We start from the raw sequence: 27703 nt of genomic DNA, 5'->3' as shown, positions 1-27703 counted from the left end.
CCTGCAATGGGAAGACTACACTTCCCAGTGATCCTAGGGAAAAGCGAAAATCCTTTGGCTTTGACAGCCGCCGCCACAAGTCTTTCCGCCTCCCCAGGCTGCCTGGGAGCTGGGAGCTGGATTATGGTGGCCTGAGCAGCAAACGCAGCCGCAGGAGCCCGGAGCCCCCGGCCCCTTCCCCACACTGCCGACCCCGCCAGGAGGCCAAAGAAAGGAGCAGCTGCCGACCTGCCATGCCCACTTCTCCCAGCCTCCCGTGGGACCCAAGCCACCCTCTCCCAGGTGACTGCTGAGGCTGGACGCCGCCGACTAGATGTAGCCAAAGGCTCCCGCAACTTCTCTCTCCCTTCTCTCCTTCTCTGCGGATTTCTCCAGCCTGATCACCACAGCCCGGACCAGGGACTGGCTGAGGGGCCTGCAGGCTCCGGACTCCTGATGCCTCAAAGCTCACCTTCCTGAGGAGTCGCCACCACCACCACCCAGAGTTGGGAGGAGACAACAAGGACAGACGTGGGCCAGCGTGAGCCCAGAGGGCCTGCAGGCCAGGGCCCACCATGGCTCGGGTCCTGCCCTGGCTCCTGCTGTGGGTGGGCTCAGGGGTGCTGCCTGCCCACTGCACCCAGCACGGCATCCGTCTGCCCCTGCGAAGCGGGCTGGGGGTGGCACCCCTGGGGCTCCGGCTGCCCCGGGAGACCGACGAGGAGCCAGAGGAGCCCAGCCAGAGGGGCAGCTTCGTGGAGATGGTGGACAACCTGAGGGGCAAGTCGGGTCAGGGCTACTATGTGGAGATGACCGTGGGCAGCCCCCCGCAGACGGTAAGGATGCCAGCCCAGCCCTGCCCCTCCTTCCTGCATGGGCAGAGGGGAGACAGGCTGGGCATGCAGCATAGGGTCCCTGCTGAAATGGGCCCAACAGTGTCAGCAGGAATCTTCTCCAGGAGGGGCATCCAGACCCCCTCCCAAGCCATTCTCCTGGGGTCATGTTGGCAGGACTCATCCTCAAAACTCCCCTCTCCCACTTCTCTTCTCCCAGGCCTCCTAATCCCCCTTGTCTGGCTGCCCTTCCCCCACCCCCAGTCTTACACACATACCCCTTTCAGTAAGTATTTCGGGGAAGAAAAATACCTCAATGGTGGGAGGTTGACCTGGGGGAAGGGTCCAGGACAAAACGGTGCTATGAACAGATATCATCCCCTCTGGTGCTGGCCAAGTCTGAGCCTCCTAAACCCCACCACCCTGGATCTTGGCCACCCAACCTTCACCCCTCCTCAGGGCTTCCAGGGAATCTGGGGTTCCGATCATCATTCGAAGTACCTTAAGGACCAAGGAATTCCGAGCACAAGTTGGATCAGCCCCTTTCTCTCACTATCTGGGCTGCAGGCAGAGGCACAGCAAAGCGAGGTTGCCGAGCTCCCCGGACCTCCACTGAGCCCAGAAGTCCTGGGCAGATTCTTGCCTTCCCCTAGCCCCCACCAGCGACCCCGCACTCTGCATTCCAGCCCCTCCCCCACGGGTGTCCTCCAAGCACCAGCACAGGCCAGAGGGGACTGAACTGAGCCTGGGAAAGGAAGGTGTAGGGATGGAGCCAGAGCCCCTTTCTATGAACGGGACCCCTTCCAGGAGTGGCTAGGTGCTGTGCGTGAGGAAGAGGAAGGAGAGATAGAGACAGCACTGCCAGCTTTCCTGGCAATTCCCCATCCTTCCTGGCAATTCTCCAAGGTACCTCCAAGGTGGCTGGTGGAGGGTGTGCCCTCTTGGCCTCTGGGGGTTGTGGAAGTGAGGGCGTGAGCAGCCCTCCTGGAGGAGTGCTGTATCTGACCTCTGCATGCATTTGCCTCCTTGTGAGTGATCTGGGCACGGGTAGCAGCATGGTTCTGTATATGTTGGTGCATGTCACCTTGAATCTGAGCCTGCCACCCCTCCCCTCCCCCAGATCTGTGTCTGGGAAGCCTGTCCTTGGGAGGGTCTGTGAAGGTGGGAGTGTGTTTATGTGCTGGGGGAACAGCCACACTTCCCTGAACTTCTCAGCTAGATCCTTCACTGGATCTGGGAGAAACAGAAACCTCCACCTCCCAATGACCTGACAGAAGTGAGCCTTCCTAGGTCCATGCCACCCAGACAACCTTAGCTGATCCAAGGCCCTGGTCTCCCTGCCACTTACCCCTCCTCTTTCCTATGCACCATGACTTCCCCAGAAATAGTCTCTGATCAGTGTATGGAGCCCAGGACAGAGCCTGGAGCCAGCCCCTAGCCGCCTGAGCCAACTGAATGGCAGGTATTTTGGGGGAGCAAGGTGAGGCAGGGACCTGGGATCTACTCCCATGCCTACTGATGTGCCATGCAGAATAGGGCTGTGGAACCAACAAGGGCTTTGGGGTCAGGCAGACCAGGAATCCTAGCTCTTCCATCCACAGCTTTTCATTTTCCCAGCTGTGTGGCCTTGGGTAAATTATATAACCTCTCTGAGTCCCTTTTCTTGTCTTTAAGACAGGTGTCATTTGCAAGGTTCTGAGACTATGTAGTTGAAAGCACCTACAACAATGTATCTGGACACATTATTGACCTCCAGTAACTATGAAGTCACTTTCCCTGTAACTTATCTAGCCACATCTGCCTCTTTGGCATAAAACTTGGGTGTTCTGGATCTCCATGTCTTACACATGTGGAACTTGGGACCGATGATGGTACTTCCCTGACCACTAGGTCATGTGTACATCATCCAGCCCAGAACTTGGCTTAAAGTAATTGCTCAGTAAATGTCAGTTCCTTCCCTGCTCCTTCCTAAGAGAAGAGGAGCCCCCTGCTGGGGAGACTACAGAGCAACTCTGTGGATCGCCCTACAGCTCCTAACCCAAGCCAGCACCAGCCAGAGTCTCTGCTGTGTATAACTTTGATTCTCTCCTCAACAGCCTGAGAGAAGGATGCTCTTTCTCCCTCTGGTGGGGCTGCTATAAGCATCCAAACAAGTAAAAGTGAAATCTGGGGAGCGTTTTCTATGTGCCAGGTAATTGCTGGGCTATAGGGGCTGATCTACATAGATATTTATATATCTATAAAGATATATTTTCTGTCTATAAAGAGCTTAGAGTAGGGAGAGACTGGGAGTGGAAGCATAAGTACTAGGACAAGATAACCCATGGCAGGGGTACTCAAAGTGAGGCTTGCAGACCCTTGTCATTGAAGCCCGTTAGAAACGTCAATTCACTGGCCCCACTCCAGACCTACTGATCAGAATCTCTGGGAGTGGGGCCCAGCGGTTTGGGTCTCAAGTCTGATAGCATAAGTTTGAGGAATGCAAAGAATAAGTGTTCTTGGTGTTCGAAGGTTGGTAAAACCAGAGAAGGCCTTACAGAGGAGGTGTGACCAGAACATTGTATTGAAGGATGGAGAGGAGCAGGAAGGCCATCCTGGTGGGGAAATGGCACCTACCCCACCATACTGTAATTACATGTTACTTATATGTCCATTCCTTCCCACACTATACCCTATGGACCAGGAGAGGCCAGAGTGAGAAAATGAGTTATATCTGCTTGGGCTTATATATATCATTCAGCAGACAGTTAATGCTGCAGGTTTGCATGGAGACACGATAAGTTTGGATACATAAGATAGAGCCAAGTTGCCAAAAGTCTTAAATGTCAAACCATAGGTTTAGACTTTGTTCTGCAGATTCTGATCAGTAGGTCTGGAGTGGGGCCAGATATACAGGAAAATTGGAATTTATTTGTGTGATGGAATGACATTAGAAAAAAGACCTCTGAATTTTAGAAAGGATGTTGCTGAGTGATGCAGGCAGCAGGAGGCTCTGTCACAGCAGTCCAGGTGTCAGGTGCTATGACAAGGATGGCCCGAGGCTGTGATAAGATGGAAAAGGAAAGGAAGACCATGCAAAGGATGTTGCAAGGCAGCTGGATGGGTCTCAGTGACATTAGTGTGAAGGGTGAGGAGGAAGGCATCAAACATGATTTGAGGATTCTGATCCAAGGTGAACTGGAGGATAACGGAGCCACTGGTGGGAAAGGGAGAGTCAGCAGGAGGGGATGGTTTGGTAGTACTAATAAACAAATACATATGTATATTTATGATTGCAGGTTCTAAGGCTTTTTAAAATACTTTCTACATAAATTATTTTGTTCTTTACAGCAATTCCTGCAATACATATAAAAGGTCTTATCATTCACAGCTTCTCGCGGAAGAAACGGGGTCTGAAAGGTTACCCAGGTAAACAGGTGGCAGGCCAGTGAGCTGAGACCTTGTCTCAACCTGGTTCTTTCTATTATGCTGTGCTGCCAATTTGTCTGTTTGGGGGGAAGGGGGAGAAGAAAGAGTTCATCATCAGCATCCCTATTCCATTCTTCATAATACCTACTCATCTTTCTCTTACTATACTTATCATATTATAACTGTTTTTGTGTTTGTTTCCATCATAAAATTCCCAGCTCTTGAGGACAATGTCGTTTTTATTTATTTTTTCGGTGCCTTGCTTCTCTTTGTATTCTACTATCTATCACAGTACCAGGCTCAGAACATGCACCTAAAAATGTTAAGTGAATGAATAAATAAACTCTAAGATATCTAAACAGAAAGGCTTATGGGCAGTTATAAAGGCAGAACTGGAGCTGCTGGAGAATGTATTTTTATTCTCTTCCTTTCTATGAAAGACTATACTCTCAATGTAATAGTGTGAGCATCACTGATCAGACAGAATAATATTTTAATTGTTAGGACTGAAATCTGGTGATAGTCAATTCAGTTGAACAGATATTTCTTAAGCACCTATAGGGTGCAGAAGAGAAAAATAATGTCAGAGTCTTGGTGCTTGAAGAGCTCACAGTTTGGTGTGAGATACAGACATATAAACTAAATCTCATACAAGTAGGAGGATAATGGATCTTGGAAGCATAGAGAAAGAAGTGGCTAATTCTGACCGGGCATGAGGAAAGGTTTGGAAAAGTCATATGTAAATATGGCTTTGGAAGAGGAGAAAGCTTTGCTATGTGCAGACTGGTGGGCAGAACACTTCATGAAGAGAAACAAGAGTTATAGTAAGAAGCTGGAAGTTATGGCAGGGAAGTTGTACAGCACATGAGGTTTGGATTTTATTCTGGAGGCAGTAGGGAGCTCTTGTAGGTACAGGAGAAGAGGGATAGTCTAGTCCAATTTTGGTTCTAGGAAAACGACTTCAGTGTGGAGAATGACTTGCCACTCTACAGCCTGAGATGAGAATATCAGTTAGGATACTACACCAGCCCTACAAGGGCCGGAGGAGGGTGGTGGCAGTGAGGCTGGAAAGCAGGAGAGGTCCTCGGGGAGCCAGCATTCTCAGGTCACTTCTACCACTTGTTCTCTGCTCCTGCTCAGACATGAGGGGTGAGGGAGAGGGAAGAAGAGAAAGGCGGTTTCTCTCCTTTTGGCCTCTCTGACTTTATTCGTGACGGGGAATATGGCAAAAGGAACAAGTTTTTATGGCACAATATAGTTGACCAAAGTTCCACATTTATTATTCTGCTTTAATCATGAGGGATTAGCACGTCCATTTTGGGGATGAGGAAACTGAGGCTCAGTGAGATTAAGTGGTTTGTGCAAAGTTACTCAGCGAGGAAGAACAGAGCTGCGGTTCAAATCCAGGTCTCTGGAGTCCAAATCCAAATACTGTGTTCTGTTTGATATTTACAATCTCAAATATGTTGGTTGACTTTGAGATGCCAGTGGACCATCCTTGGGGACATATCCAGCAACCAGCTGAGAACTGGGATCTGGAAACTAGAAGGGAAGTCTGAACAGAACATGTTGACTTGGGAGTCACCTGCAGACCGGGCTTGTAAAAGCCAAGTTAGCAAGTGGGCTTGCTCTTTGAAAGAATAGAGAGAAAAGAGGAAAATGATTAGGGAAAGAATATTGGGTGTAGTCTAGGGATCAATGGGACAAGAGAAAATGATCAGGAAAGTAGAAAACTGTAAGGATTCAGGATCAGAATCCAAGAAGGACCAAGTGGTTGTGCCCTCCCACCCCCACCCCACCAAGTGGGTTTCAAACTGTGCCTTGCAGAGTTCTGTAAAGGAACCTCAAGGATGAGGGAGAAGGTCAGGAGAAAGGAAGGCAGGCAAGCCCCTGGACTTTCCACCCTCCTCATGACCAAGTCCTCCTCCCTCCCACCTGCCCCCAAATCTTCCAGTCCTCCCAGAATGGCTCTGCTTTTATTGCTTTTGTATAGCGGACTTCTGGGTTATATTTCTATTTAAAAAAGAATTCTGATTGATTGTACACTGTGGATGATTGCAGGGTATGTAAATATATCTCAGTGAAACTGAATTGGGAAAAAAAAAAGAATTATGATACTAAAAGTGTTGGAATCCATTCACCTCAAAGAACCAAGGAATTAGACAGAGAAGTCAAGGTCCCAGTTCCCTTATGCTGTTTACCCATTCCCTGAGATCACAAATGGCTTTATGGGGTTGGGCTTCAGGTTGCCTCTAGGCCTTTGCTAGAATCCTCATGCTGCCATTTCAAACGCTTCTCCTCCTCCATCTCCCCAGGTCAGAAAGAAATCACTGAGCTGAGGCAGGAGGAGGCACTGAGAACAACTGTCCCCTCTCACTAAGGTAGAAGGTCAGGAACTCTTCTTGGGCATCTCCAATAAAGAGAAACATTTCTCTGGTTGAAAATACAGGAAGAGAAACATCTTCCAGGGAAGCACCCATACTTGGTAGCTAACTTCCATCTCTGCTGGGAGCTTTCTCTCTTGGGGACCTGGGCAGTGGAGAGGTCTGGGAAGGAGCCAGACCATTTTCCTGGTCCTAGGGCTCCCCCAGATTCCCCTGGCAGGATGGCTCAGAGGGTTGGGAAGCATTCACTGATGGAGCTTGTCTGCCACATCCTCAGGTACTGTAGCCAAGTGGTTCTTGAGAGAGGGGAGGTGGGGTCTTCTGAAAATGATGGATCAATAGTCCTGGGGAGTTCCTAACATGAGGGAGCCAGGACTCCTACGTTCTCTTCCTTACAGTCTCTGACAAAGCCAGAGAGCAAACTGGCCGAGCTCCCTGCTTCTCCCACCCCAGCCTATCCTCTAGATTCAATAATCTTCTGAACTGTTGGTACTCTGTGGCCACCCTCTCTGCTGGCCACTGTACCCTCACCATGTCCAGGCTGAATGTCTCCTTGATTGGCCTTTTTGGGGCCAGTGATCTCACCAATTATTCTTTTCCAGTGCCTGTGGCGTTTTTGCCAACTAGGACAAGGAGTAAACCCTGGCATCTCCCCATGGCTCAAATAAACAAGCCTGTGCATTAAGAATGCCCCAGGTGCCATGGGGGAGATGGGTTTATGCCAGAGATCAGCTTCATTTTCAACTGAGGACAGAGCAATAGAAGATTAAAGCTATTGCAACTTGTGAATGGGACAGGGTTAGGCAACAGGAAGGACTTACTGTCTGACAATAAAAAGCAAGCAGCTGATAGCTGCTGTGGGTTCAAGGAAGCTGAAGATGCTAAAGAGATGCCTCAAGAGCCACCATGGGGAAGGATGGAGGGAGACAAGCCACATGGCTGAGCCCAGAGTCAATGTCAGAGGGGATCTCCCAAGGTCATGGATTTGGGGAGGTGTGGGTCATTAGTGGAACAATTTACTACATATTTCTTCAAAGGCAGGAGATAGGAAGGCCAAGGGAATGAAAGACTAGACTTGGGGACTGGTCAGCACCAATGGGTTCTTGTCCTAAACTTTGTGGCTTATTGTATATGATGGGTTAAGCTGCTTACTCTCTCTAGGTCTCAGTTTCCTCCTCTATAAAATGGAAGATAGGCCCCTATATCGTAGCTTTGGCTGAAAGGATTTATTATACAAGAGTGACTAGCTCTTCCCCAGTTACTTTGAAGCCCACACAAAAGGAAAATAGACCTCCTCTTTAGTAGGAAGAATTAGTTAGATGCCCACACCCGCTTGCAAAAGTGGTAAGACCTTGGGAGAGGCTACAAGAAAGGTTTTGGAGACTTAATAACTAGAGATCTTTCAGGATTGGAAAGATCTCTCTAGGCTACCTATGGTTAAGGATGGACAGGTGACTCCCAAAGGCTCCTTGCATCCAGAAAAATTTGACCTGTCCCTGTCTGTTGGTGAGATCTGTGGCTGACACAGTTGAGATATGGAGAACAAAGAGCTCATCCTAGACTCACCAGCTCCATACCCACCTCATCCTCCCAGAGGTACTGCCGAAGACTCCTCTAGGGCAGCCTTGCCTGTGGAATGAAATTGGGCAGGTGTGTCTCTCCCTGTGGTGCTTGTTAGCACTTCCCAAGAAGCTGTCTTCCCCCAGGGGCCCCCAAGGGTACATCTGTTTGTTAAGTGATTGGCGCTAACCTAGCCCTGACCCCGGTTTGCAGCCCCTGGGCATCCAAAGGCAATAGCTTAAGGAGACTCCTGGGTGTTCCTGGCCACTGATGGACCAAGGAAAAAGTAAGATGTCTCCTGGGCTGCAGGTTGCCTGAAGACTCGCATCACAGGGTCCTGGGTCAGGCCAGGAGGCCAGGTCTGAAGAAGGGTGCCGGGGGGCAGGTCTGAGCTAGGGCCAGGCCTAAAACCTAGAAACAGTTTGGGAGCCACTGAGGGAACCCTCCCCTCACCCACCACCCAAAAAAAGTTAAATTAGCTCTTTCCCCCTTTCTTTCCTTTAACCATTCATTCATTCATTCATTCATTCATTCATTCAAGAAATATTTATTGTCAGGCACTGGGATACCCACTAGGACACAACAGGGATTTTTAAAAAAATTAGATACAGACCCTTCTCTAACAGAATTTGTAGTCTAGAAAGGGAGACAAGATTCAAGGTGAAATTACAGAAGTTGCAAGTCCTATGGAAGCATTTTAGTAAAAGAATATGACATGGTCTTTCTCTCTAAGGAAGTCCCTTCTGAGCTCACACCTGAAGAATGAGCAGGAGGTAAGTAGATGAAACTGCACGTGGAAAGGAGGATGGTCTGAGCAAAACGAATGACATATGCAACAGTCTTTGGAGGGAGGCTGGTTTGAGGAATTGAAATGAGGCCAGTATGGCTGGTGGGCGGAGGGCTTGTTGGAGTCTGGGACAAGCTTAGGCTGGACATGTGGCAGGGCCAGGCCAGGAAGGACCTGCAGGAAATGTTAAAGCTTTAGATTTTTATTTTAAGAGTGAAGAGAAACATTGACATAGGACATTAACATGGCAAGTTTGCACTTTGAAAAACCTCTCTAGCCACAGTGCAGGAGACAGACTGGAGGGGTCCAGGGTGGATGAGGCAAGATCAGTGAAGGAGCTTTTGCGATATTCCAGGGTGAGATAACAGCATGGCCTTATAATAGCTTTGGCTGCAAAGGAGATGGTGAGAAATGAATCAATTCAAGAGACTTTTAAGGAGGCTAACTCCACAGTTAATGGATTGGAAAGGGAAGAAAAGCAAGGTCTTAAGGATGTCTCCTAGGTTGCTTGCTGACTTACGGAACAGATGGCGGGAGATGCCATTTGCTAATATAGGGAACACCAGAAGGAAACCAGATGCAGGGGACAGTGCAAGGTCAGCTTCAGACCTTCTGAATTTGAGAGCTCACTGAATAGTTTAATATGTGCATCTGGAGCTCAAGGGGAGAAACAGACTAAAGCTATAAGCTTAGGAGTCTTCAGGCCATACGTGACTTTTGCAGCCATGGGAATGGACAAGATTGCTCAGGGAGAGAGTATAGTCAGAGAGGAAGAGGGCCAAAGTCCCCAGAGAAGACAGGAACAGCTCTAGAGGTACAAGGAAAATCGCAAGACACAGTGACAGGGAAGAGTGCTTCAAGGAGGAAGAGGTGCACAGCGTAGAATGCTCCTGAGAAGTTGAGGACTGATTTTTAAAATGTCTTTTGTATTTGTGACATGAAAGAATTGGTAACTGTAGTAGGGCTGTTTTATAGTGGAGGGATAGAGGCAAAACCCAGTTTTAGAATGGGTTGAGGAGTGAGTGGGAGGTGAAGAAATGCAGACAGCTTGGCTGAGAGCTTTGGTTGTGAAGGGGGAGGAGAGAGGAAAGAGAAGGTAGCTGGAGGCGGATGTGAGATTGAGGAAGTTTTTCTGTTTTGTTTTGTTTTTTAATGAAAAGACTCAGGCATTTGTAAATGCCAATATGAAGAATACAGACTGTGGAGGCAGGGCATGGTGGATGGTGGAAAGCACTTGGGGGAAAAGGGTTAATTAATGAGAAAGGAGTTGGGAATGGGCTCCAAGTCCAGGTGGGAGCTTGTACCTGCGCCAGGAGAAGGGCCAGCGGATAATGAATTGGCCGGTGCAGTGGCTGGCAGGCTGGAGTGACTGGCTGCTGGGGGGTGAGGGCATTCCCACCTGCTGGCCTCCCTTTTCTTTGTGAGATCAGAGGTGACTTCTGGGAGGGTTTGGGCTTCACACAACACCTTCACCTCCTATTTTCCTCGTTCAGGCTGCCCTTAACTGCCCTGTTTCATAATGAGTGCATTGGCTTGGTTCGTTTTACCTCGCCTCTGCCCTGTAAAAGGCCTGGCAGGGAGCAGAAAGAGGGGAAAGGCGGGTGGTAGGCTGCCCAGTAAGGACACCCCATGTAGATGCATTGAAGGACGGGACCAGAAATTACTTATCTCAGAAGCAGGATCGCACTGCAAAGGGCAGTGGGACATTTGCTGAGAAGGAAATCTCAATGGTTTTTGTTGCTGTTGTTTTGTATGTGGACGGTGGGGAGGGGGAGACAGAGAAACCAATGGTGGCCTGAATTCCATACCAGGAATTCCATACCAAGTAGAAGGATGGGTGGGGTAAAGGGAAATGAGAGTGGACCTTCCCGGTATGGGAGGAGTGAGGGGGTAGGAAAAGGGGGATGAGAGTGGAGGGGTCCTCCCTGGGCTTGGCCCCCTTGGAGGTGGAAGGGGGAAGACTTCCTTCAGATGGAAGAGAAGGGCTGGGACTGGAAGAGCAACAAAATGGCCAGGATCTCCTGGCTAGGGAGGGAGTGGCCTGCAGAGAGAGCCCTCCTGTCCCCGCTGGAGAGGAGTGGGGAGGCAGGGGCCTAGGACAGCAGGACCACCAGGTGTAATCTCCATTCCAGAGTAGAGAAGTGTTCTGCTTTTCCTATAGCCGGCCAGGCACCTATAGCTGGCCAGGCACATACATTCTGGGTAGTCCTCCCTTGCACAGATTACAGGTGTGAAGGAGACTCTCTTTCTTTGGGGTCCAGTGATAGCAGGGATCCCCAGAAATACAAAGCCAGTCCCCAGAGCTGGTAGCTGATCCTAGAAAGGTGGGGGAGGGAGGTTCTGGGGAGTGGATGAGTGTAGAAGCCTTTTCAATCATTAACCTGGTTGATTGAAATCTGAACTGCTGAGCTTCTCAGCTCTATTGATTTTCTCTGAAAGCACATCATCCAGCATCTGGAGCTGGTGGCTGCTCAGAGACCAGGGAGAGGGATGAGGTAGAAGGGAAGAGGGAGGCAGGGCTGGAAATGGGAACCAGGCCAGGAGTAGGGGACTGAGAAGGAGGGAAGAGGCAGGATAGGATCAGGGGTTGGGGAGACAGTGGGGAGGAATCTTTGGGGACATGGGGGAGTTGGGAAGGGATACAGCCGTCACAGTGCCAGAGGTCACTGAGAGCAGAAGGGAGCCTTGGCGAGAAAGTGGCAGAGAAGAGGAAACTGAAGCCCAGAGAAGCATAGTGACCTGCTCAAGGTGAAATGAAGAGCCTGCACCAAAATCCAGGTCTGCTGACTCTCCTGGCACTGAGCAAGGATACAGAAATGAAGGACCTTGAGGTCAGGGGAGAGGCCAAGGTCATGGACATGGAAAACGGACAGGAGAGGGGATTCAATTTATAGAAGACCATTTTTCTCAGGCCAAGGACCTTTCCTCTTTTTGTCTATGATTATAGGAGGCATCCAAAAACTGGCTCTGGGCTGCCTTAGGGATGCGTCAGACCAACATAGGAGGCAGGAGGGACAAAGTAGAAGAGATGCTAGGAGAAGGAGCTGTGTGTGCAGCAAGGAAAGTAAAAAAGACACCTGTCTGTATTCACTCAGCCCAAAATCACGGCCCTGGCTAGATGAGTTTTCAGCAGATCATCATCCTGAGCTCCTGACTGCCCACTATTTCTGACGGTGAGGCTCAAAGGTCTGTGTCACCTGAAACCGTAGGGGAGCACATTCTGGCAGGCAGGGTTGGAGGCACACATGTGGGCCCCAACATGCCATCTTGGTCCCCACTGCTTCCCCTGTCAGTGCCAGCTCCCAGAATAGCTCTTGTCAGAGCTGGAGGGAGATGAGCCAGGCTGCCTGTTGAGTGATATGTTTCTTGGGAGAACCAGGAGAGGAGACAGAGAATCAGTGAGAGACACAAAGGGAGCAGAAGGCAATCTGATGGAAGAAACAGGAATGGGGACAAAACACACACACACACATGTACACCCACACATGCACACACACACACAGAGGCTCTGATGACATAGGAAATGTTACGATTGTATAGACAGGCAGAAGCAGACACACAGTCTCTGAGGTCTGCTGAGGACGCCGGATGCCTCCAGGTTCTGTCTGTGGTCGTGGTACCATGGGTGCTAACTTGTCCCATCCTGCATCAGGGAAGCTTCACCCTAGACATTCCAAAGGGAGACTGTGTGGCTGGTGGGGTGAGGCCCGATAAAGGTGGTGAGTCCAGAGCCTCCTGTCCTTAGGCAAGGTGGTGAGTCCAGAGCCTCCTGTCCTTAACGTCTTTTCCCTTCCCTTTCTCTGACAGCTCAACATCCTAGTGGACACTGGCAGCAGTAACTTTGCAGTGGGGGCTGCCCCCCACCCTTTCCTGCATCGCTACTACCAGAGGCAGCTGTGAGTCCTGGGGACAGCGAGGGGGAAGAGACCTTTGCAAGGATCCAAAGCCAAGAAGGGTCAAGGAAGGGATTCAAGGAGAAAGACTAGATCCTCAGAGCCTTTCTTCCTGCTGGGTAAAGGGAAGGGCAAGAAGGGGGCAGTGGCCAGAAGAGGATGAAGAAGGGGGGAATGTGAGGAGATATACTATGGGAAAGAGTAAGCTGAGGGCAGCCAGGGAATGCTTCAGAAGTGAGACAGGGCAGCTTCCTGTGGGAGGGAAAGGAGAGAGAGCAGCCCCAGAGCACCCAGCACCATCTCCGGGGTCTTTCCCAGCCCTCGTTGTTGGCCTCAACAGGGAGGGAGGGAAGAGTTCATCCCACATCCCCTCAGTGCCTCTCAGTTTTCATGGCCATACTAGCAGTCTAGGCTGACAGCTACAGTGATAGCCCCCTTTGCTATCTCAACCCTAGGGCCCAGGGGCTCCAGCTGGCTTTGCACTCTTCAAGGAAAGAACCTTCCATAAACTCCACTGCCTGGACCAATGTCAGGGGCTGAAAGCTAAAATACCTCCCCTCTGTACCACAGAGTTTCACCAGCTAGATTTAACTTACTGGTGGAGGAGAGAGTTGAGTGGGTTTTTAAGGTCAGAGAGAAAGTGAAGGATGACCCGGGAGCCCCCTTAGCATAGATGCAGGAAGAGGAAGTGATGAGAAGACACCTAATATCTGAGCCATCTCTGTGAAAACATTTAAGTAGAGGTGTAAATCCCCTTCGTGGACTTTTAGGCAGGTGCAAAACCCACCTTCCCCATTTCCTGCCTTTTTTTAGCCCCTTTTTTTCTCCTAATGAAAGCAGTCAGGGACCGGGCATGGTCAGGATCCATGAAATGGAATTCATTCCAATTCCTTGTTATCCTCATCACTGCCCCACCACACACACAAGCCTGGGTTAGTGGTGTGATTAAACATAGGTGGGGGTGGGGGCCACATGTTCAGGAGCATGTTTCACACAGGTGGTGCATAATACCTATCTGCCCTGCTGAGATGTTTGTGCAAATCTCCTTTGGAAGAACTAGCTGCAGAAGCTCCACGTTTACCCTGCCTGGCACTTTCTCTACCACTCAGATGGTACTACCAGGTCCCAAGGCAGCCAGAGAGTCAATGGCTCCTTTTCTCTGGGAGCCTGATGGAGCTGGGGGAAGGAAGAGATGCCTGCTAGCCATCCCTTCAGCAGCAGCAAACACAATACACAAAGCCTAGGCTTGTTCTTCCCAGGGCCTGAGTGCAAGATCTAGGAATATGAGCTAGGGAGGGAGGAGAGAGAGCCCCAGCAATAGCCCCCCTCATCTATTTGCAAGGTCCCTTTACCATTCAGTTCTGGGTGATTGTTCCAGGGAAGTTCTGCTGAGGAGCCTGAAAGGCAGACTCTAGGATGCCACTTAGCTCAAGTTAGGCATTTGGGAGTAGGTTTGATGCTGGATCCCTCTACCAGTTGTTGTGGCTATGCATCCACAGATCTCTGTTTCCTTTCCACAGGTCCAGCACGTATCGGGACCTCCGGAAGGGCGTGTATGTGCCCTACACACAGGGCAAGTGGGAGGGAGAGCTGGGCACTGACCTGGTGAGCATCCCCCATGGCCCCAACGTCACTGTGCGTGCCAACATTGCTGCCATCACTGAATCAGACAAGTTCTTCATCAATGGCTCCAACTGGGAGGGCATCCTGGGACTGGCCTATGCTGAGATTGCCAGGGTGAGAGGAACACTACCTCTACACACTGAGCACTGCATGCCACACAGGAAAGGAGTTGGGAGAGAGCAGAGGAGAGAACTGACCAAGGGAGGGAAACCAATCAGTTTAAAGAAAGATTATTTAACAGGGGATGGTGGCAGTCTGAATTTCATCCTTTTAGAGAGCGGAACTATAATGATAGGGACAGGAATAGGCTGTGGTTTCTACTTACTCCAAGATCTTTAAGAATAAGAGAGGCCCCCATCAATCTGAAACAATTAGGCATGTGGGGATCAAAAATCCTATAGAAGTGTGGTCCCACGAGTAGTTTCCTGTTTACATTGCCAGCATCTTTTGCTAACCCTCTTGATGTCAAATCTCAGTACCTCAATACTTTTCCCAAGGATGCTTCCCCCAAGTTTTTGCTTTTGCCTTCCAGTTTAGGCAGGAAGCACCCTCTTCCTGTTAGGGCCCCTGGGTGGGAGTTCACTCCTTGTCTCTCTCTCTCTGTCACAGCCTGACGACTCCCTGGAGCCCTTCTTTGACTCCCTGGTAAAGCAGACCCACGTTCCCAACCTCTTCTCTCTGCAGCTCTGTGGCACTGGCTTCCCCCTCAATCAGTCAGAAGTGCTGGCGTCGGTTGGAGGGAGCATGGTGAGTAGGTCCTGGGAGAAGGGAGGGACTGGCAGTGGTCAGGGAGATGGGGACCACCTGCTTCCTCTCTAAGGCTACATCACAGTCTTGGGCTCCACTATTTAGAATCAAGAGAAACCACTTTATCTTTCCCACCCCCACTTTTTCCGTTCTTTTCTTCTGTGCACTGTTTAAGAAAGGCTCTGAGGCACCTGTGGCAAATTTGGAAAGGATCAGAGATGATTATGAGGAAATGAAAAAAAAAAGCCTATCAAATTATTATTCAGTCCGATGATCAGAAGGCAAAGATGTAAGGAGTTTAAGTCTATTTATTAATTAATTAGAACAGTAGTGAATGATTCTATGTCACCAACAAGCAGAGAAAATAAAACTTATTAACAGAAGCAAATAATCACTCATTCAACATTTATTGGGCCAGTTTGGGTTTAAATAACTTTATACTGAAGGTTGTGTGATTCTGAAACAAGTAATTAAAAATCCTGGAAAGTCTCTTCCCATGAACAAGAAATGATAAAACACTTTTGGGCATGATTAGACCAGAATCAGCAAGATGAAAAAGGTGATCTGTAGAAGGCCTTGCCATCCCAAGAAATTGCTGATCCTTTTGTTTGGTCCCAGGGTGACTTGATCTCCTTCTGTGCCTCTTTTTCTCCTAGATCATTGGGGGTATTGACCACTCGCTATACACAGGCAGTCTCTGGTACACACCCATCCGGCGGGAATGGTATTATGAGGTGATCATTGTGCGGGTGGAGATCAATGGACAAGATCTGAAAATGGACTGCAAGGAGGTAACAAAACCAGGGGGCAGCCAGGGAGAGGTAAGGGGACAGGCAACACAGTGCGAGGTAAGACCCTGGGTTATGAGGCTAGGAGGACCAGGGAGAGGTGCAGGCCCTGAGGACAGGGCTGGGGACTGGGCCTGGGGCTCTCAGGAGCTTAATGGTCCTCTCACAGGCCCTAAAGCTTGGAGCTCAGGGCTGGCAGAGCACTCACATAGGGACCATGGGCTTAAGGTCTAGTAAAGAAAATGCATGGAACTAGCTACAAGGTCTGAATTCCAGTCACTGCCTTGCTCTATGACCTTGGGCGAGTTATTTGGGAGACAGTGTGATATGATGTAGTACAAGAGTCTGACTATGGAATCAGAAGAACCTAGGTTTGAATCCAGCTCTGCCATTTCCTAGCTATTTGCCCATACACAAATTACTAATCTTCTGTGTTTCAGTTTCCTCATCTGCAGAACAGAAGTAAAAACCAGCTTTCCCAAAGATTGTGGTGAAGATCAGAAATAATGTATAAAGTGTTTATCCCAGTGCCTGGCACAGAGCAGGTACCCAATAAATGGGAGCTAGAATATTTGTGTTTCCCTTACCTGATTAGACTCTCATGTATGTTAAGAATAGGCATAAAAGTACTATGGAAAGTTAAAAGCACCATACAAGGTGTCTTTATTTTTAAGATTTTGGAGAATGTTGCCCACCCAGAATAAGAGTTAACATTTACTGTGTGTTTCCTATGTGCCAGGCATCATTCTAAGTGCTTTAAAAGTAATAATTCACTTAATTCTTATCATAACCCTTTAAGAAAGGTAATGCTACTATCGCCAATTTAGAGACAAGGAAACTGAGGCACAGAGGTTAAGTTACTTGCCCAAGGATACACACCTCAAGAAGTGGCAAGGCCGGGATTCCAACCCAGGCAGGACCCCCAGTCAGTCAGACTCACCCCTCCAACTCTAGCCAGAGCTTGGCATCAAAAAGGCTTGTGATTATTCTAACCATTTCTTCTCCCTCCTAGTACAACTATGACAAGAGCATTGTGGATAGTGGCACCACTAACCTTCGTCTGCCCAAGAAAGTGTTTGAAGCTGCAGTGAAATCCATCAAGGCAGCCTCCTCGGTCAGTGGGGCTAAGGACAGGGGTACAAGAGATGGCACAGAAAGGGAACATGTCAGAGGAAGTTAGTGAAAGTCACATTCCTCAATAAGAGATCTACCCTTCAATCCTTCCACTTGGAGCTCTTAAAAACTGTTCTCCTGTCACTTCTTAACGGGCCTCAGTTTGCTTATTACACAATCCCCTGATATAAATTGTTGACTTCAGTCTCCCAGTCTCTTACTCTAATCCCTGGGTGGTAGTTTACCTTTCTCCAGTCTGGTTACTTCACTGGAAAAGCAAATAAAGTGCCCAATCAATGTTACCTGAAAATGGGAGAGGTGAGTTGGTGAAAAAGGGTCTTTCCTAACTGTTATCCCCTTCTGACCAGTACAGACGGAGAAGTTCCCAGATGGTTTTTGGCTAGGGGAGCAGCTGGTATGCTGGCAAGTGGGAACTACCCCTTGGAACATTTTCCCAGTCATCTCACTTTACCTGATGGGTGAAGTCACCAATCAATCCTTCCGCATCACCATCCTTCCACAGGTATGTCCCCAATTTGAGTTGGGGGATCGCAGAAAGGACAAACTATGCACTGGGGGATACTGAGCAGGCAGGCTTCCTGGAACTAGTAAGACAAGACAGATGAATGACGAGTGCTAAAGGGCCCTTGAAAGCCCAACCCCTCAGAACTGAGGGATGACAAAGGGAAGAGCTACCTAAAGGCGTAAATATCTGGCAGGCAGAGATGAAGTAAAAGATGGAGTGAGGAAGACATAATTTCACCCTGTGAATGTTTACCCCTAGCAATATCTGCGGCCTGTGGAAGATGTGGCCACGTCTCAAGATGACTGTTACAAGTTTGCCATCTCACAGTCATCCACCGGCACTGTTATGGGAGCTGTTATCATGGAGGGCTTCTATGTTGTCTTTGATCGGGCCCGAAAACGAATTGGCTTTGCTGTCAGCGCTTGCCATGGTAAGAGAGCCAGGGATGAGGGTGTGGGCCAGTCTATCCATATTTTCCCTGTCCGGCAGTTGGGATACCTGAGCCCCTGTTAGTTTGGGAGGTAGTAACAGTTGCCTGCAGCCAAAGTCAACAAATGGTGCAAAAGCTAGTATCAGTGCTTGTCATTTTTTTTTTTTTTTTTTTTTTTTTTGGTACAGCCTGGCATGGTGAGCCCTGCCTGGATGGGTGACTTCTGCTGGAAACTTGGAGGAATAAGAGCTGCCTCGGTACCTTGGGTGGGCTGAGCCTACCAAGTGACCCTGTCACTGGCTGTATGGCGAGTTGAATGCTACTTCAGAAAGGTGGCAGGGTCTTTTGGGTTTTAGCAGTGGCAGATGACTTTACTAGGTGGATAAAGGGCTGGCTTTTTGTGGTCAGTTCAGAACGACTGACTTTTAGGTATCATTCCCACTGGGTAAGTGGACAGGAGAGTTGTTGCTCCCAGTAACCTGGTAGGGGAGACATGCCTCCACCTGGCTCAGGCTTTCTGCCCTGCTCCTAAACATCTCCAAGGAAGGACATTCTACAGCCACATCAGGTGCTAATTTAAAGGTCTATCAGGAAGTTCTTTTTGTTGTGTAACCCAAACTGCTATATGACAATCAGAGCTGACCATTCACATTTGCCCTTTTCCTAGTGCATGACGAGTTCAGGACAGCAGCAGTGGAAGGCCCTTTTGTCACCCTGGACATGGAAGACTGTGGCTACAACATTCCACAGACAGATGAATCAACCCTCATGACCATAGCCTATGTCATGGCTGCCATCTGCGCCCTCTTCATGCTGCCACTCTGCCTCATGGTGTGTCAGTGGCGCTGCCTCCGCTGTCTGCGCCATCAGCACGATGACTTTGCTGATGACATCTCCTTGCTGAAGTGAGAGGACCCATGGAAGAAGACAGATTCCACTGGATGACATCTGGGTGGTTCAACTTTGAACACAAGTATGAGGCACAGATGGCTCCTGTGGCCAGAGTACCTCAGGACCCTACCCATCCACCAAAGGCCTCTGTTTTGACAGAAAAGGAAAAGCTGGCAAGGTGGGTTACAGGGATGGTACCCTGTGAAATAAGAGAGGGAAGAAAGAAGTGCTCTGCTGGTGGGAATACTCTTGCTCACCTCAAACTAGAGGTGGGAAATTCTGCTGCTTGAGACTGCACCCCTGAACCTTTGCCCACCGTTCCTTTAGATTCTCCAACCCAAAGTATCTTCCTTTTCTTAGTTCTGGAAGTACTGGTAACATACCAGTTTTTTCCAGCAGGTGTCTCTGTGGTACACTGGCAAAGGAAGGGCCAATCTTCTTTCACTGCTGGCCAAAGTCAGTAGGAGAGGATGTACAGTTTGCTGTTCGCTTTAGATAGGAACTGTATAAACAAGCCTAATACTGGTGCAAAGCCTGCCTCTTGAATTAAACAAAATTAATTAGATTGAATATTTTTAATATGGGGGAGGTCAGGAAGAGGAAAAGGAAAGGGGATGCAAAGACAGGGAAAAGTAAGGATCAAAGCTAGGAAAGGCAGAATTATAACCACTCGCCAGTCTCCATTTTAGATCTCGTTCCCTAGATAGAATCCATCCCATAAGATGGGTGTTGCTTCCTGATGGTTTCTTTTCTATGGTTGCAGCCTGACCAAAAGTGAGATGGGAAGGGCTTATCTAGCCAAAGAGCTCTTTTTAGCTCTCTTAAATGAAAAATGCCCACTAAAAAGTTTCATCTAACAAATGACTTTCTACCTTATTAATTCCACTTGTCTCTATCTGAACCCTTTATTCTACACATGCTATGCAGCACTGAAACATCCTAACCTGCTATAGCAGAGCTGGGCTTTGTTTCCTTGTCAAAGGTTCAGTCCCTCCCCCAACTCCCTCTTCCTCTGGAGCTCTGCAGCCAAGGTGCTAAGAGGAATAGGTAAGAGACCTCTCCTACCTAATCCTTGAGAGCAGAATCCTACATATTCATTCAATAGATAAAGGGTTGATGCCCTACACCTCTGCCTGGATTTCTTTTTGTTCAGCTGTAAGTGCTAAGTTTTTTATATACTACAGATTGGGTTCCTTGCCTCTCATCCTCTCTGGTGTCCCTTCCATGTACTTGGCTTAAGGCATCCCATAATGGCATTAGTATTATACCAGGAGTGCCAGAAACACAGGGCTTTCTGGCTCTAGCATCATCACTTCAGTATCAAGGCTGCTTGGAGAAGGGATGGCAGCCACAGGGCTTCCTTATTTCCTTCACCACAAAAGCCTCTCAATGGAGACCATCCTTTTTCCCTGTCCTGCTTTCTACACCCCACTCCAGACAGTACTTGAGTACCCAGGCTGGCACTTGGGCTAGGTAGTGGGGACCAAGTTCGATTCTAACACAGCAACTATAGTACCAGTGTTAGTGGAAGAGCTGAATTTTCCTGATAGGCACACTGCATCCTGTTCCTATTTGGTCAGCACACTGCTTCCAGGTATGGGACATGCCTAGTGTGAGATCACCTGATGAGGAAAAGGAACACAAGGAGGGCCTCTAAAGTTCCTGGCCTCAGCCAGCTGCCCACAAGCCATAAACCAATAAAACAAGAATACTGAAGTCACAGCTTTTTATCTGGGTTCTCTTCATTCCCATTACACTTGGTGCTGCTTTGGCTGACTGGGAACACCCCACACCACATAGCCTGACATACCACACCACAAAGACTGACAGGAAGATGAAACTGTCCATTCCCAGCTTGGAACTTCCTATGTAAATAAACTTCCAGAAAGGAAAATGTCATATTCGGCTTTATGATTTCTACCCATGTTGGGGGAAGCTGGCTTTTTTCCAGCTCGTTCCAGGACATACAATCAACCCCTTTATTAGTAAATTCCATTGTCATGTTATCTTTTTTTTTTTTTTTTTTTAGAGAAAACTGGTTGTACTTTTTCTTTTTACAGTTACTTCCTTTCTACCCTGAAACTATGAATTTTAAGTGTAAAAAAAACAAAACAAAGTTGACAACAGCTTCTTGCTTGTAAAAATATGTATTATATATCTCTATTTTTAAATTCTACTCCTGAAAAATGACTGTCTCATCTCCACTCACCTCATTTGGGGCCTTTCCCATTGGTCTGCATGGTTTTACCTTGCAGACCAGTGGACAGAGGGAAAAGGGAGAACAATGATGGCCAAAACTTAAGGGTTCCTTTCTAATTGTTCCTGAACAAGAAAGAGAAAAGAGCAACAATGAGGCCCCAGCTCCCAAACACAACTCTCCAAAACACTTGTCCTCCTGCTATAGTTGGCTTTCCGGGTGGGGTTGGTGTTTACTAAGAAGCAGTTAAACCTCCCTATTCACCTCTTCCTTTTTTTCTCTCTCTACTCCTGTGGCTTCAAGGACTTTTGGAAAAGAAACAGAATCTTTTTACACTCACCTCTAATTTCTACATGTTCAGGGAATACTGAAAAATAGTGCATGTGGCTCCTTTTTTTCTCTCTCTACTCCTGTGGCTTCAAGGACTTTTGGAAAAGAAACAGAATCTTTTTACACTCACCTCTAATTTCTACATGTTCAGGGAATACTGAAAAATAGTGCATGTGGCCTAAAGGCTGCTGAAAAGTTGAGGGGGGAGAGAATCTTTGATTACAAGATTAAAAAAATGAAAAGAATAAAGGAATGGCCTTCCATTTTGCCATAGTTCCTATCAATGACAACTACTAAACTGAAGACATTAATATTTCATTAACCATAGAAGTGGTCATCTGACTTCTACAGCAGTGGAGTACTAAGGCCATTTCCATTTCAATCACCCTTCTAGATGTCAAGGAGGACCCAGGAAGTCCAGCTGCTTAAACTGATGCTAGTCAATAAACCTGGGCAAGTAAGGCAAGAGAAGAGAAAGAGTACCTCCATGAGCTGAGAGGCAAGGATGAAAGATAATGAAGGGAAAGAGTAACGAAGACAGAGAGGCATTTCCAGGTCTCCGAATGGGAAAAATTCAACTGATGTCAATATAATGATGTCCTTCCCCTGGAGTCACTTTTTTCTTTTTGATTAACAGTTTTTACTTGGTTAAATACAAAGAGAAGGGAGCTGAAGCCATTTCCTATCAGAGTAAAGATAAAAGGATAGGAAAAGATTCAAAGCTCTAATAGAATCACAGCATTCCCAGGTATGAAACCTAAAAATCAGAAGCTCAATAAGCATAAGTGGATAAAATGATCCAGTTCCATACAGCTATCCACAGAACAAAGAATTTATAAACGTGAAATCCAACCTCCTTTCTTCATATCACTCTGGTCTCCGTTTTTCCCAGAACAGGAAACAAGTCTCCCATAGCTTTTTTTGTTTCAAAAAAGTTAAAACAGCATCCAAGATCATTCTGTAAGTAATTGTACACAGACATCTCCTCACCCCAGTGCCTGCCTGGAGCTCACCAAGGTCACCAAACAACTTGGTTGTGAACCAACTGCCTTAACCTTCAAGGGGGAGGGGAGTTAGCTAGACTAGGAGACCAGAAGTGAAAAAGGAGTGAGGATTTCACAAGGTTGATCTGTCAGAGCTTGGCTAGCCAAGTCAGTGGTGGCAAGGGATAGCTTGGCCCAGAAAAAACCTGTGGCTTGTGCCAGTTTCTAAATGGATGTCTGTAACCAGGAAGTAGGGTGGACAGAAGATTCTGGGGCGAAATGGGACCTGGTTATGTTGTTATTCTTGGATTGTGTACTTTGCTGATGTAAAACAGAATATTCTGTAAATCCAATGTCTTGTACAAACAATGAGCATTAACACAGTAAAATATTCAATGAAAAGTCAAACCATTAGGGTCACAATTTTTTTCCTCAATCAGTCTCATTTTATCCATTTGGAGAAGAGTGGCTTGAACACTGAGGCTTCCTGAGGCTTTCGGTAAACAAGGCATTTGGTTGGACAGTGGGCAAGCACCAGAGTTCAAATCTGCATACGTGAGCCTTAAGAAAAGAGACTAGAGACTGAGCCAAATCAAAGCAGGATAGCCTTAGAGCAATAGCAGCTTCCAGGATGGTTTTTATATTGTATTTGAAAACAACCCTAGGCAGGAATATCATAATTTCAAGGCCAAACTAAACATCATCTTCCCTACAATCTGCCTCCGCAAAAAGAACTGCAAGATGAGGGGAAACAGACGATTTCTGCATAATATACATACTTTCATTTATGAACATCTGAATACAGACTTTCTATACACACATTACCTATATAATAAAAATGTACATGGCATGAGTATATGTCACTGTATAAATATAGAGTTTTAGAAATCTTGAACCCGCTCCTTCCTGTTCACATCAGTTTCTCCTCTTCTTCCTCCCCAGACAGATCCGTCATTTAAGAGTTGGACAAAATGGACAAGTATCATTTGTGTTGGTCTGGGCCCAGAATTTGATACACTAGAAAGAAAGAAAGACACACCTCAGGTTTATCTGAGGAGAGAAAAATGGAGGGAAGGAAGGGGAAAGGAAGCCATCAAGGTTGATGGCCTAAGGAATATGTACAAGGTTGAAAAAGTTCTTAGCGTGGGGGGAACAGAAGGACTATTTCATTGACTTGCTAACCCCAACAGAATCTTCAGAGCAAGTGAACCTGTCCTTTTTACAGGAACATTAACAGTCTGCTAATAATACTGTGAAGCTGCTTTGGGTTGTGGCTTCTTCCCTCTTATCCATTTAGGCTGAGGTGAGCTTCCATCTCTTAATTCCCATTACCCTCAAATCTTATTCAGGACTTTCCCTTACCAAGAATCTAAAACTAAATTCGTTTCCACCTCTTGGAAAAACAAACTGAAGTAAAACCAAACAGTAAAGAAGGAATAATCCTTGATGCTAAGAGACTTAACTTGGCCTCGTAACATAACAAAAGATGGGAATAAGTTGTCAGTTTGTAAAGATAATCTCTAACAGGCAGGTCTTCAGGCTATTCTATTAATGCATTACTAATCTCATACTCAGCAAAGTCTCTTAACAATGCCAGTTTGAAACCAGAGTTAGATATGTGGGATTATCTCTAATTGTCAATTTTTCAAGAAAGTGACCTATCAGTACTCTAGTATGAATTGCTTATCTACTCCCCTGAAGGGAATGGGGCAAATGGAAGCTGGGAGATCCTAGTTGCAATATTCTGAATTCTGCTGATCTTCAAGCCATAATTTACTAAAACCCTTATGTTTAGATATTAATGATTAGCATCAACACAGTAAACAGTTCAAGGAAAATTAAATTATATAAGCTAACAGAAAAGAAAATGTGGAAAATGAGGGAAGTATGTAGCACCCACCTCCTTGTGTAACACATGTGTACATGCCATTGGATGCAGCTCACTGGGCTGGACAAGTTTCTGGCACATTAGACACAGCTTACAAGTGGCTGGAGCCTGTAGAGAGAGGACACATGGCCAGAAGGGTCAGTAACCTCTGGTCCCTTGCCTTCTATGCCCATGTTCCCATCTACTATCTCCATGCAGCAAAAAAATTTTACACCAAAAGAAATCGAAGTTCAGCTATAGATTCTTGCCTAAATTACTTCATTTTCCCAACTGGGGCTACAAACAACCCAGCTATGGAGACGATGGCTTCTTTCCGTATTCTACCAATAACCCCCTCCCCCTAACCCCCAGCTTCATATCCCAGTTTTCAAAGAAAGAGTCTTACATGTGAAGACCTTCCAGGATATGAAACTTGGGCAGAAGGCAAGAACATCGGGGTACTGATTTGGGCCAGTGGAGCGGGGAACAAGGCCCGGATCCGACCAAGTGGCTGTGGGCAGAAACATTGTCAGAGTAAGGGAAGAAAGTCTGAGTAACTGAGCATACAACAAAAAGGAATCATTTATTTCCTAGTCCAGCAAAGGAAGAAGACAGACTAGATGCCCCTGGCTGCAATGCTTCTTCCCATCACAAATCTTTCTGAAATCTGCCTCTTCCCCAGCATCTCAGTAAGCCTGAGTTCTCTCCATGTAGCTTTTCTGACCTGAGTACTTGCTGCCATCCGCTCATGTTCTGCCAGTCGTGCAGCTACCAACTGGATCAGTTCCTCCATGGTCAGGCCTGCCATGGTGCTACGTACTGTCTTGATTTGCTGAAGAATGTTGGTCATCTGGGCCCTAAGGAAGAAATATTGAGGGAGAGAGAGATTCTGTGCTATACCCATAGGGAACACCCATGAAACTGTCCCTACTTTAATCCATAAACATTTCTCTGACAAATATTTTTAAATTAATCTTTAAAGATACGTACTTAGTGCACTGTGGGAACCGTGTCAGCAGCTTGTCCAGGATCTTCTCCAGTTTGTCTACTGGTTGGGGCCGGGGAGTTTCAGTAGAAGCCTTAACACCGCCCAAGCCTGGGGGAGGCGGGATGGAGGCGGCAGGGGGCATGTGGGGACCATGGGGGCCAACAAGGGAACCCAAGCCAGGGCTATTTCTCCCATGGGAGCCAGGAAGGGGTGGGGAAGGCTGGTTGGGCTGGGAAAGGGCAGGGTTCAGTATTGGGAAAGATAAGGAACGGGGATCTGCACTGGGCATAACCATGGGCATTGTGACCTGCCCAAGGGAGAAGGGCATCCGAGGAACCAGGGAGGGACTGGGTTGAAACACCTGAAGCATGAAGTCTGTCTGCAGAGGGGAAGAGGTAGATGACAAGGGAGAAAGGAAGAAAAAGAAAGTTTAGGAAATTGGAGCAGAAATCAATGAGCAACTCTTGCATTGAATAGGGAATGATCCCAATATCTTCACAAGAAGAACAAGCAAGAAGATTCAGGCTCTGCCACCAACACAGAAAGACAGACGCCCCGAAGCCAGTCTTACCTCTGATGGGGGTGGAGGCAAAGTGGGAGTAGGGATTTGAGGAAGGCTGCTCAGCTTGGCTCCATTCCTCACTAGCTGGATATGACTATTAAATTGGTCCTACAAAAGAGAGAAAAGGAAGGATTATCCTTTACTGCTGAACAGAGTGAGCCTCTCCAGAAATAGAGCACCATCCATTATCAGGAAAACAAGGGGAGTGGTAGGAGAGTCCCTAAGTAGCAATGCAAAAAGCTGCCTCCCTATCACCAGACGTGTTCAAGCACAGGCTCATGCTGACTGAGTGATCGCCCATTATTACACTTACCCGAACATTCTTTTTCATTATCCGAACTCCATTGAGTCTTGTCTCCCACTCCTGTTTGGAACGAACTGTCTCCAGTGTTGGAGGAGTTGACCTTTCAAAAAAACAACAGGAATTTAAGGAATTAAATAATTCTCTGCCCTTGATTCTCTGAGATAGCAAAACAGTAGCTGGCTAATGGGCCTTGAGAGAATAGGCATGAGCAGGTGCAGAAGTTCAAGATTCTAAGTCCTTTGCCTCCCTTTAACGTCATCATCTTTTAAATCAAATATCTGACAAAGAGGACCAACCACAGAGAGAGGACTCATCTGTCTGAAAATGCCACAAGGGTCCTCCAAATTCCATGACAGAAAGAAGAGAAATTACTATGTAAGAATACCAAAGACCTTTGACATGCCTTGACAGTTTAACAGGGACTGTTTATTCAGGTGGAAATAATACAATAAAAAGTGCAAAGCTATAAGACCACAGAAGGGAATAATTAGAGAGTAAGGGAGTCTAGAATATGGGAAGAGGAATCACTGAGCAATTACTATGGAACAGACAAGAGATAATCTTTAAATTCCCATGAAAATAAAGTGCCAGAATTTCCGGCCTAGGGTTTCAAAAATCTAAGAAACCCTGCAGGACCATTAAAACCCTAGAATGGGAAGATAATTACTTGAGGTAAGTAAGATGTAGTTCTGCCTCTTTTTCTGCTTCTTCTAGTTTCAATACCAGCAACTCTTTCCGGCTCTCCAGTGATAAGATCTAAAGAAACCACAAACACATACACATATTTTACTAACTTCAGCATAGTCAAAGTTATCCCTAGATGGTTAAAATAAAGGCTTAGTAGTTCTTCTAATACTATAGCGAAAGTATATACCACCTGGGAGCCCAAAAATTAAGGCTTTCAAGATATCAGATCAGGATCTCACCTCTGCCTTCCAGGCCCTCTCTGTCTCTTCTATAATGTTCCTATTTATTTCACCATCCTGATTCTTGAGTCTGTCCAGTTCCATTTCCCATACTTCCCTATAGGATAAAAAACCAAGAGAGATAAGCTCAATGAAGATTACCAAAGCAAAAGTAAAACATAAAGCTGGTCTGACAGGCATCTTGCAGGAAGTCTTACTCTAAGTATTAACTATAGGTATAGACAAACAATGCTTAAAATTGTCTGCAATTTAATAAAAGCGCTATATTTTAAAGTAAAAATGTTTATGTCTCTACTTGCTAAAATAAGGTTACTCAAAGTAAGAAGAAGAGTTTACCCTAGAATCAAAGGCCTCCTCTAAAGGCAGAATGTTCTAGTATGCTCACAGGGGCTCCAAGTCATTATGGCATTCCTCCTATTTCTCAACTTGTCTTTTTTTCCCCCTTTTTATAGACTTTTTAAAGCAGTTTTAGGTATACAGAAAATTAAGCAGATAGTACAGAGTTCCAATATACCCCCAACTCACAGTCTCCCCTATTAACATCTTACAATGTATAATACAATACATATAATACAAACATATTG

The 27703-nt window shown here is 47.0% G+C and overlaps 2 protein-coding genes across 22 annotated transcripts in view; one reads left to right on the top strand and one right to left on the bottom strand.

The window, feature by feature from the left end:
- Window positions 1–68: 68 nt before the first annotated feature.
- On the top strand, window positions 69–22880 carry BACE1 (beta-secretase 1). Of its 3 annotated transcripts, none has more exons than XM_037841579.1 (9): window positions 69–815; window positions 12759–12847; window positions 14365–14581; window positions 15077–15214; window positions 15871–16005; window positions 17015–17116; window positions 17489–17638; window positions 17900–18071; window positions 18739–22880. In XM_037841579.1, exons 1-9 carry the CDS (start codon window positions 555–557, stop codon window positions 18978–18980), a joined length of 1506 nt encoding a protein of 501 aa, XP_037697507.1. In that variant the 5' UTR covers window positions 69–554; the 3' UTR covers window positions 18981–22880. The 3 variants fall into 3 exon arrangements, with proteins under 3 accessions (XP_037697507.1, XP_037697509.1, XP_037697508.1); XM_037841581.1 differs by having other exon boundaries at window positions 555–815; window positions 14365–14449; window positions 15152–15214; XM_037841580.1 differs by having other exon boundaries at window positions 555–815; window positions 14365–14449.
- RNF214 (ring finger protein 214) overlaps window positions 5476–27703 on the bottom strand; it is a 58489-nt gene continuing 36261 nt past the window's right edge. For 3 of the 19 annotated variants that reach the window (XM_037841568.1, XM_037841567.1, XM_037841575.1), the window contains exons 7-15: window positions 27120–27216; window positions 26861–26949; window positions 26203–26293; window positions 25899–25997; window positions 25330–25706; window positions 25064–25196; window positions 24746–24850; window positions 24373–24468; window positions 15603–17720 (exon numbers count right to left, since the gene is read on the bottom strand). In XM_037841568.1, the coding sequence (XP_037697496.1) occupies window positions 17622–17720; window positions 24373–24468; window positions 24746–24850; window positions 25064–25196; window positions 25330–25706; window positions 25899–25997; window positions 26203–26293; window positions 26861–26949; window positions 27120–27216 (1186 nt within the window). In that variant the 3' untranslated portion in view covers window positions 15603–17621. Of the gene's footprint in view, window positions 5763–8185; window positions 8234–15602; window positions 17721–18226; window positions 23490–24372; window positions 24469–24745; window positions 24851–25063; window positions 25197–25329; window positions 25707–25898; window positions 25998–26202; window positions 26294–26860; window positions 26950–27119; window positions 27217–27703 lie in introns of those variants that run through there. The other 16 variants (XM_037841572.1, XM_037841576.1, XM_037841574.1 and 13 more) reach the window with 14 other exon arrangements.

Source organism: Choloepus didactylus, chromosome 6 (assembly GCF_015220235.1).
Source record: "Choloepus didactylus isolate mChoDid1 chromosome 6, mChoDid1.pri, whole genome shotgun sequence".
NCBI classification, from domain to species: Eukaryota; Metazoa; Chordata; class Mammalia; order Pilosa; family Megalonychidae; genus Choloepus; species Choloepus didactylus.
The sequence above is the reverse complement of the archived record's forward strand: the minus strand, read 5'-3'. Positions and strand labels throughout refer to the sequence as shown.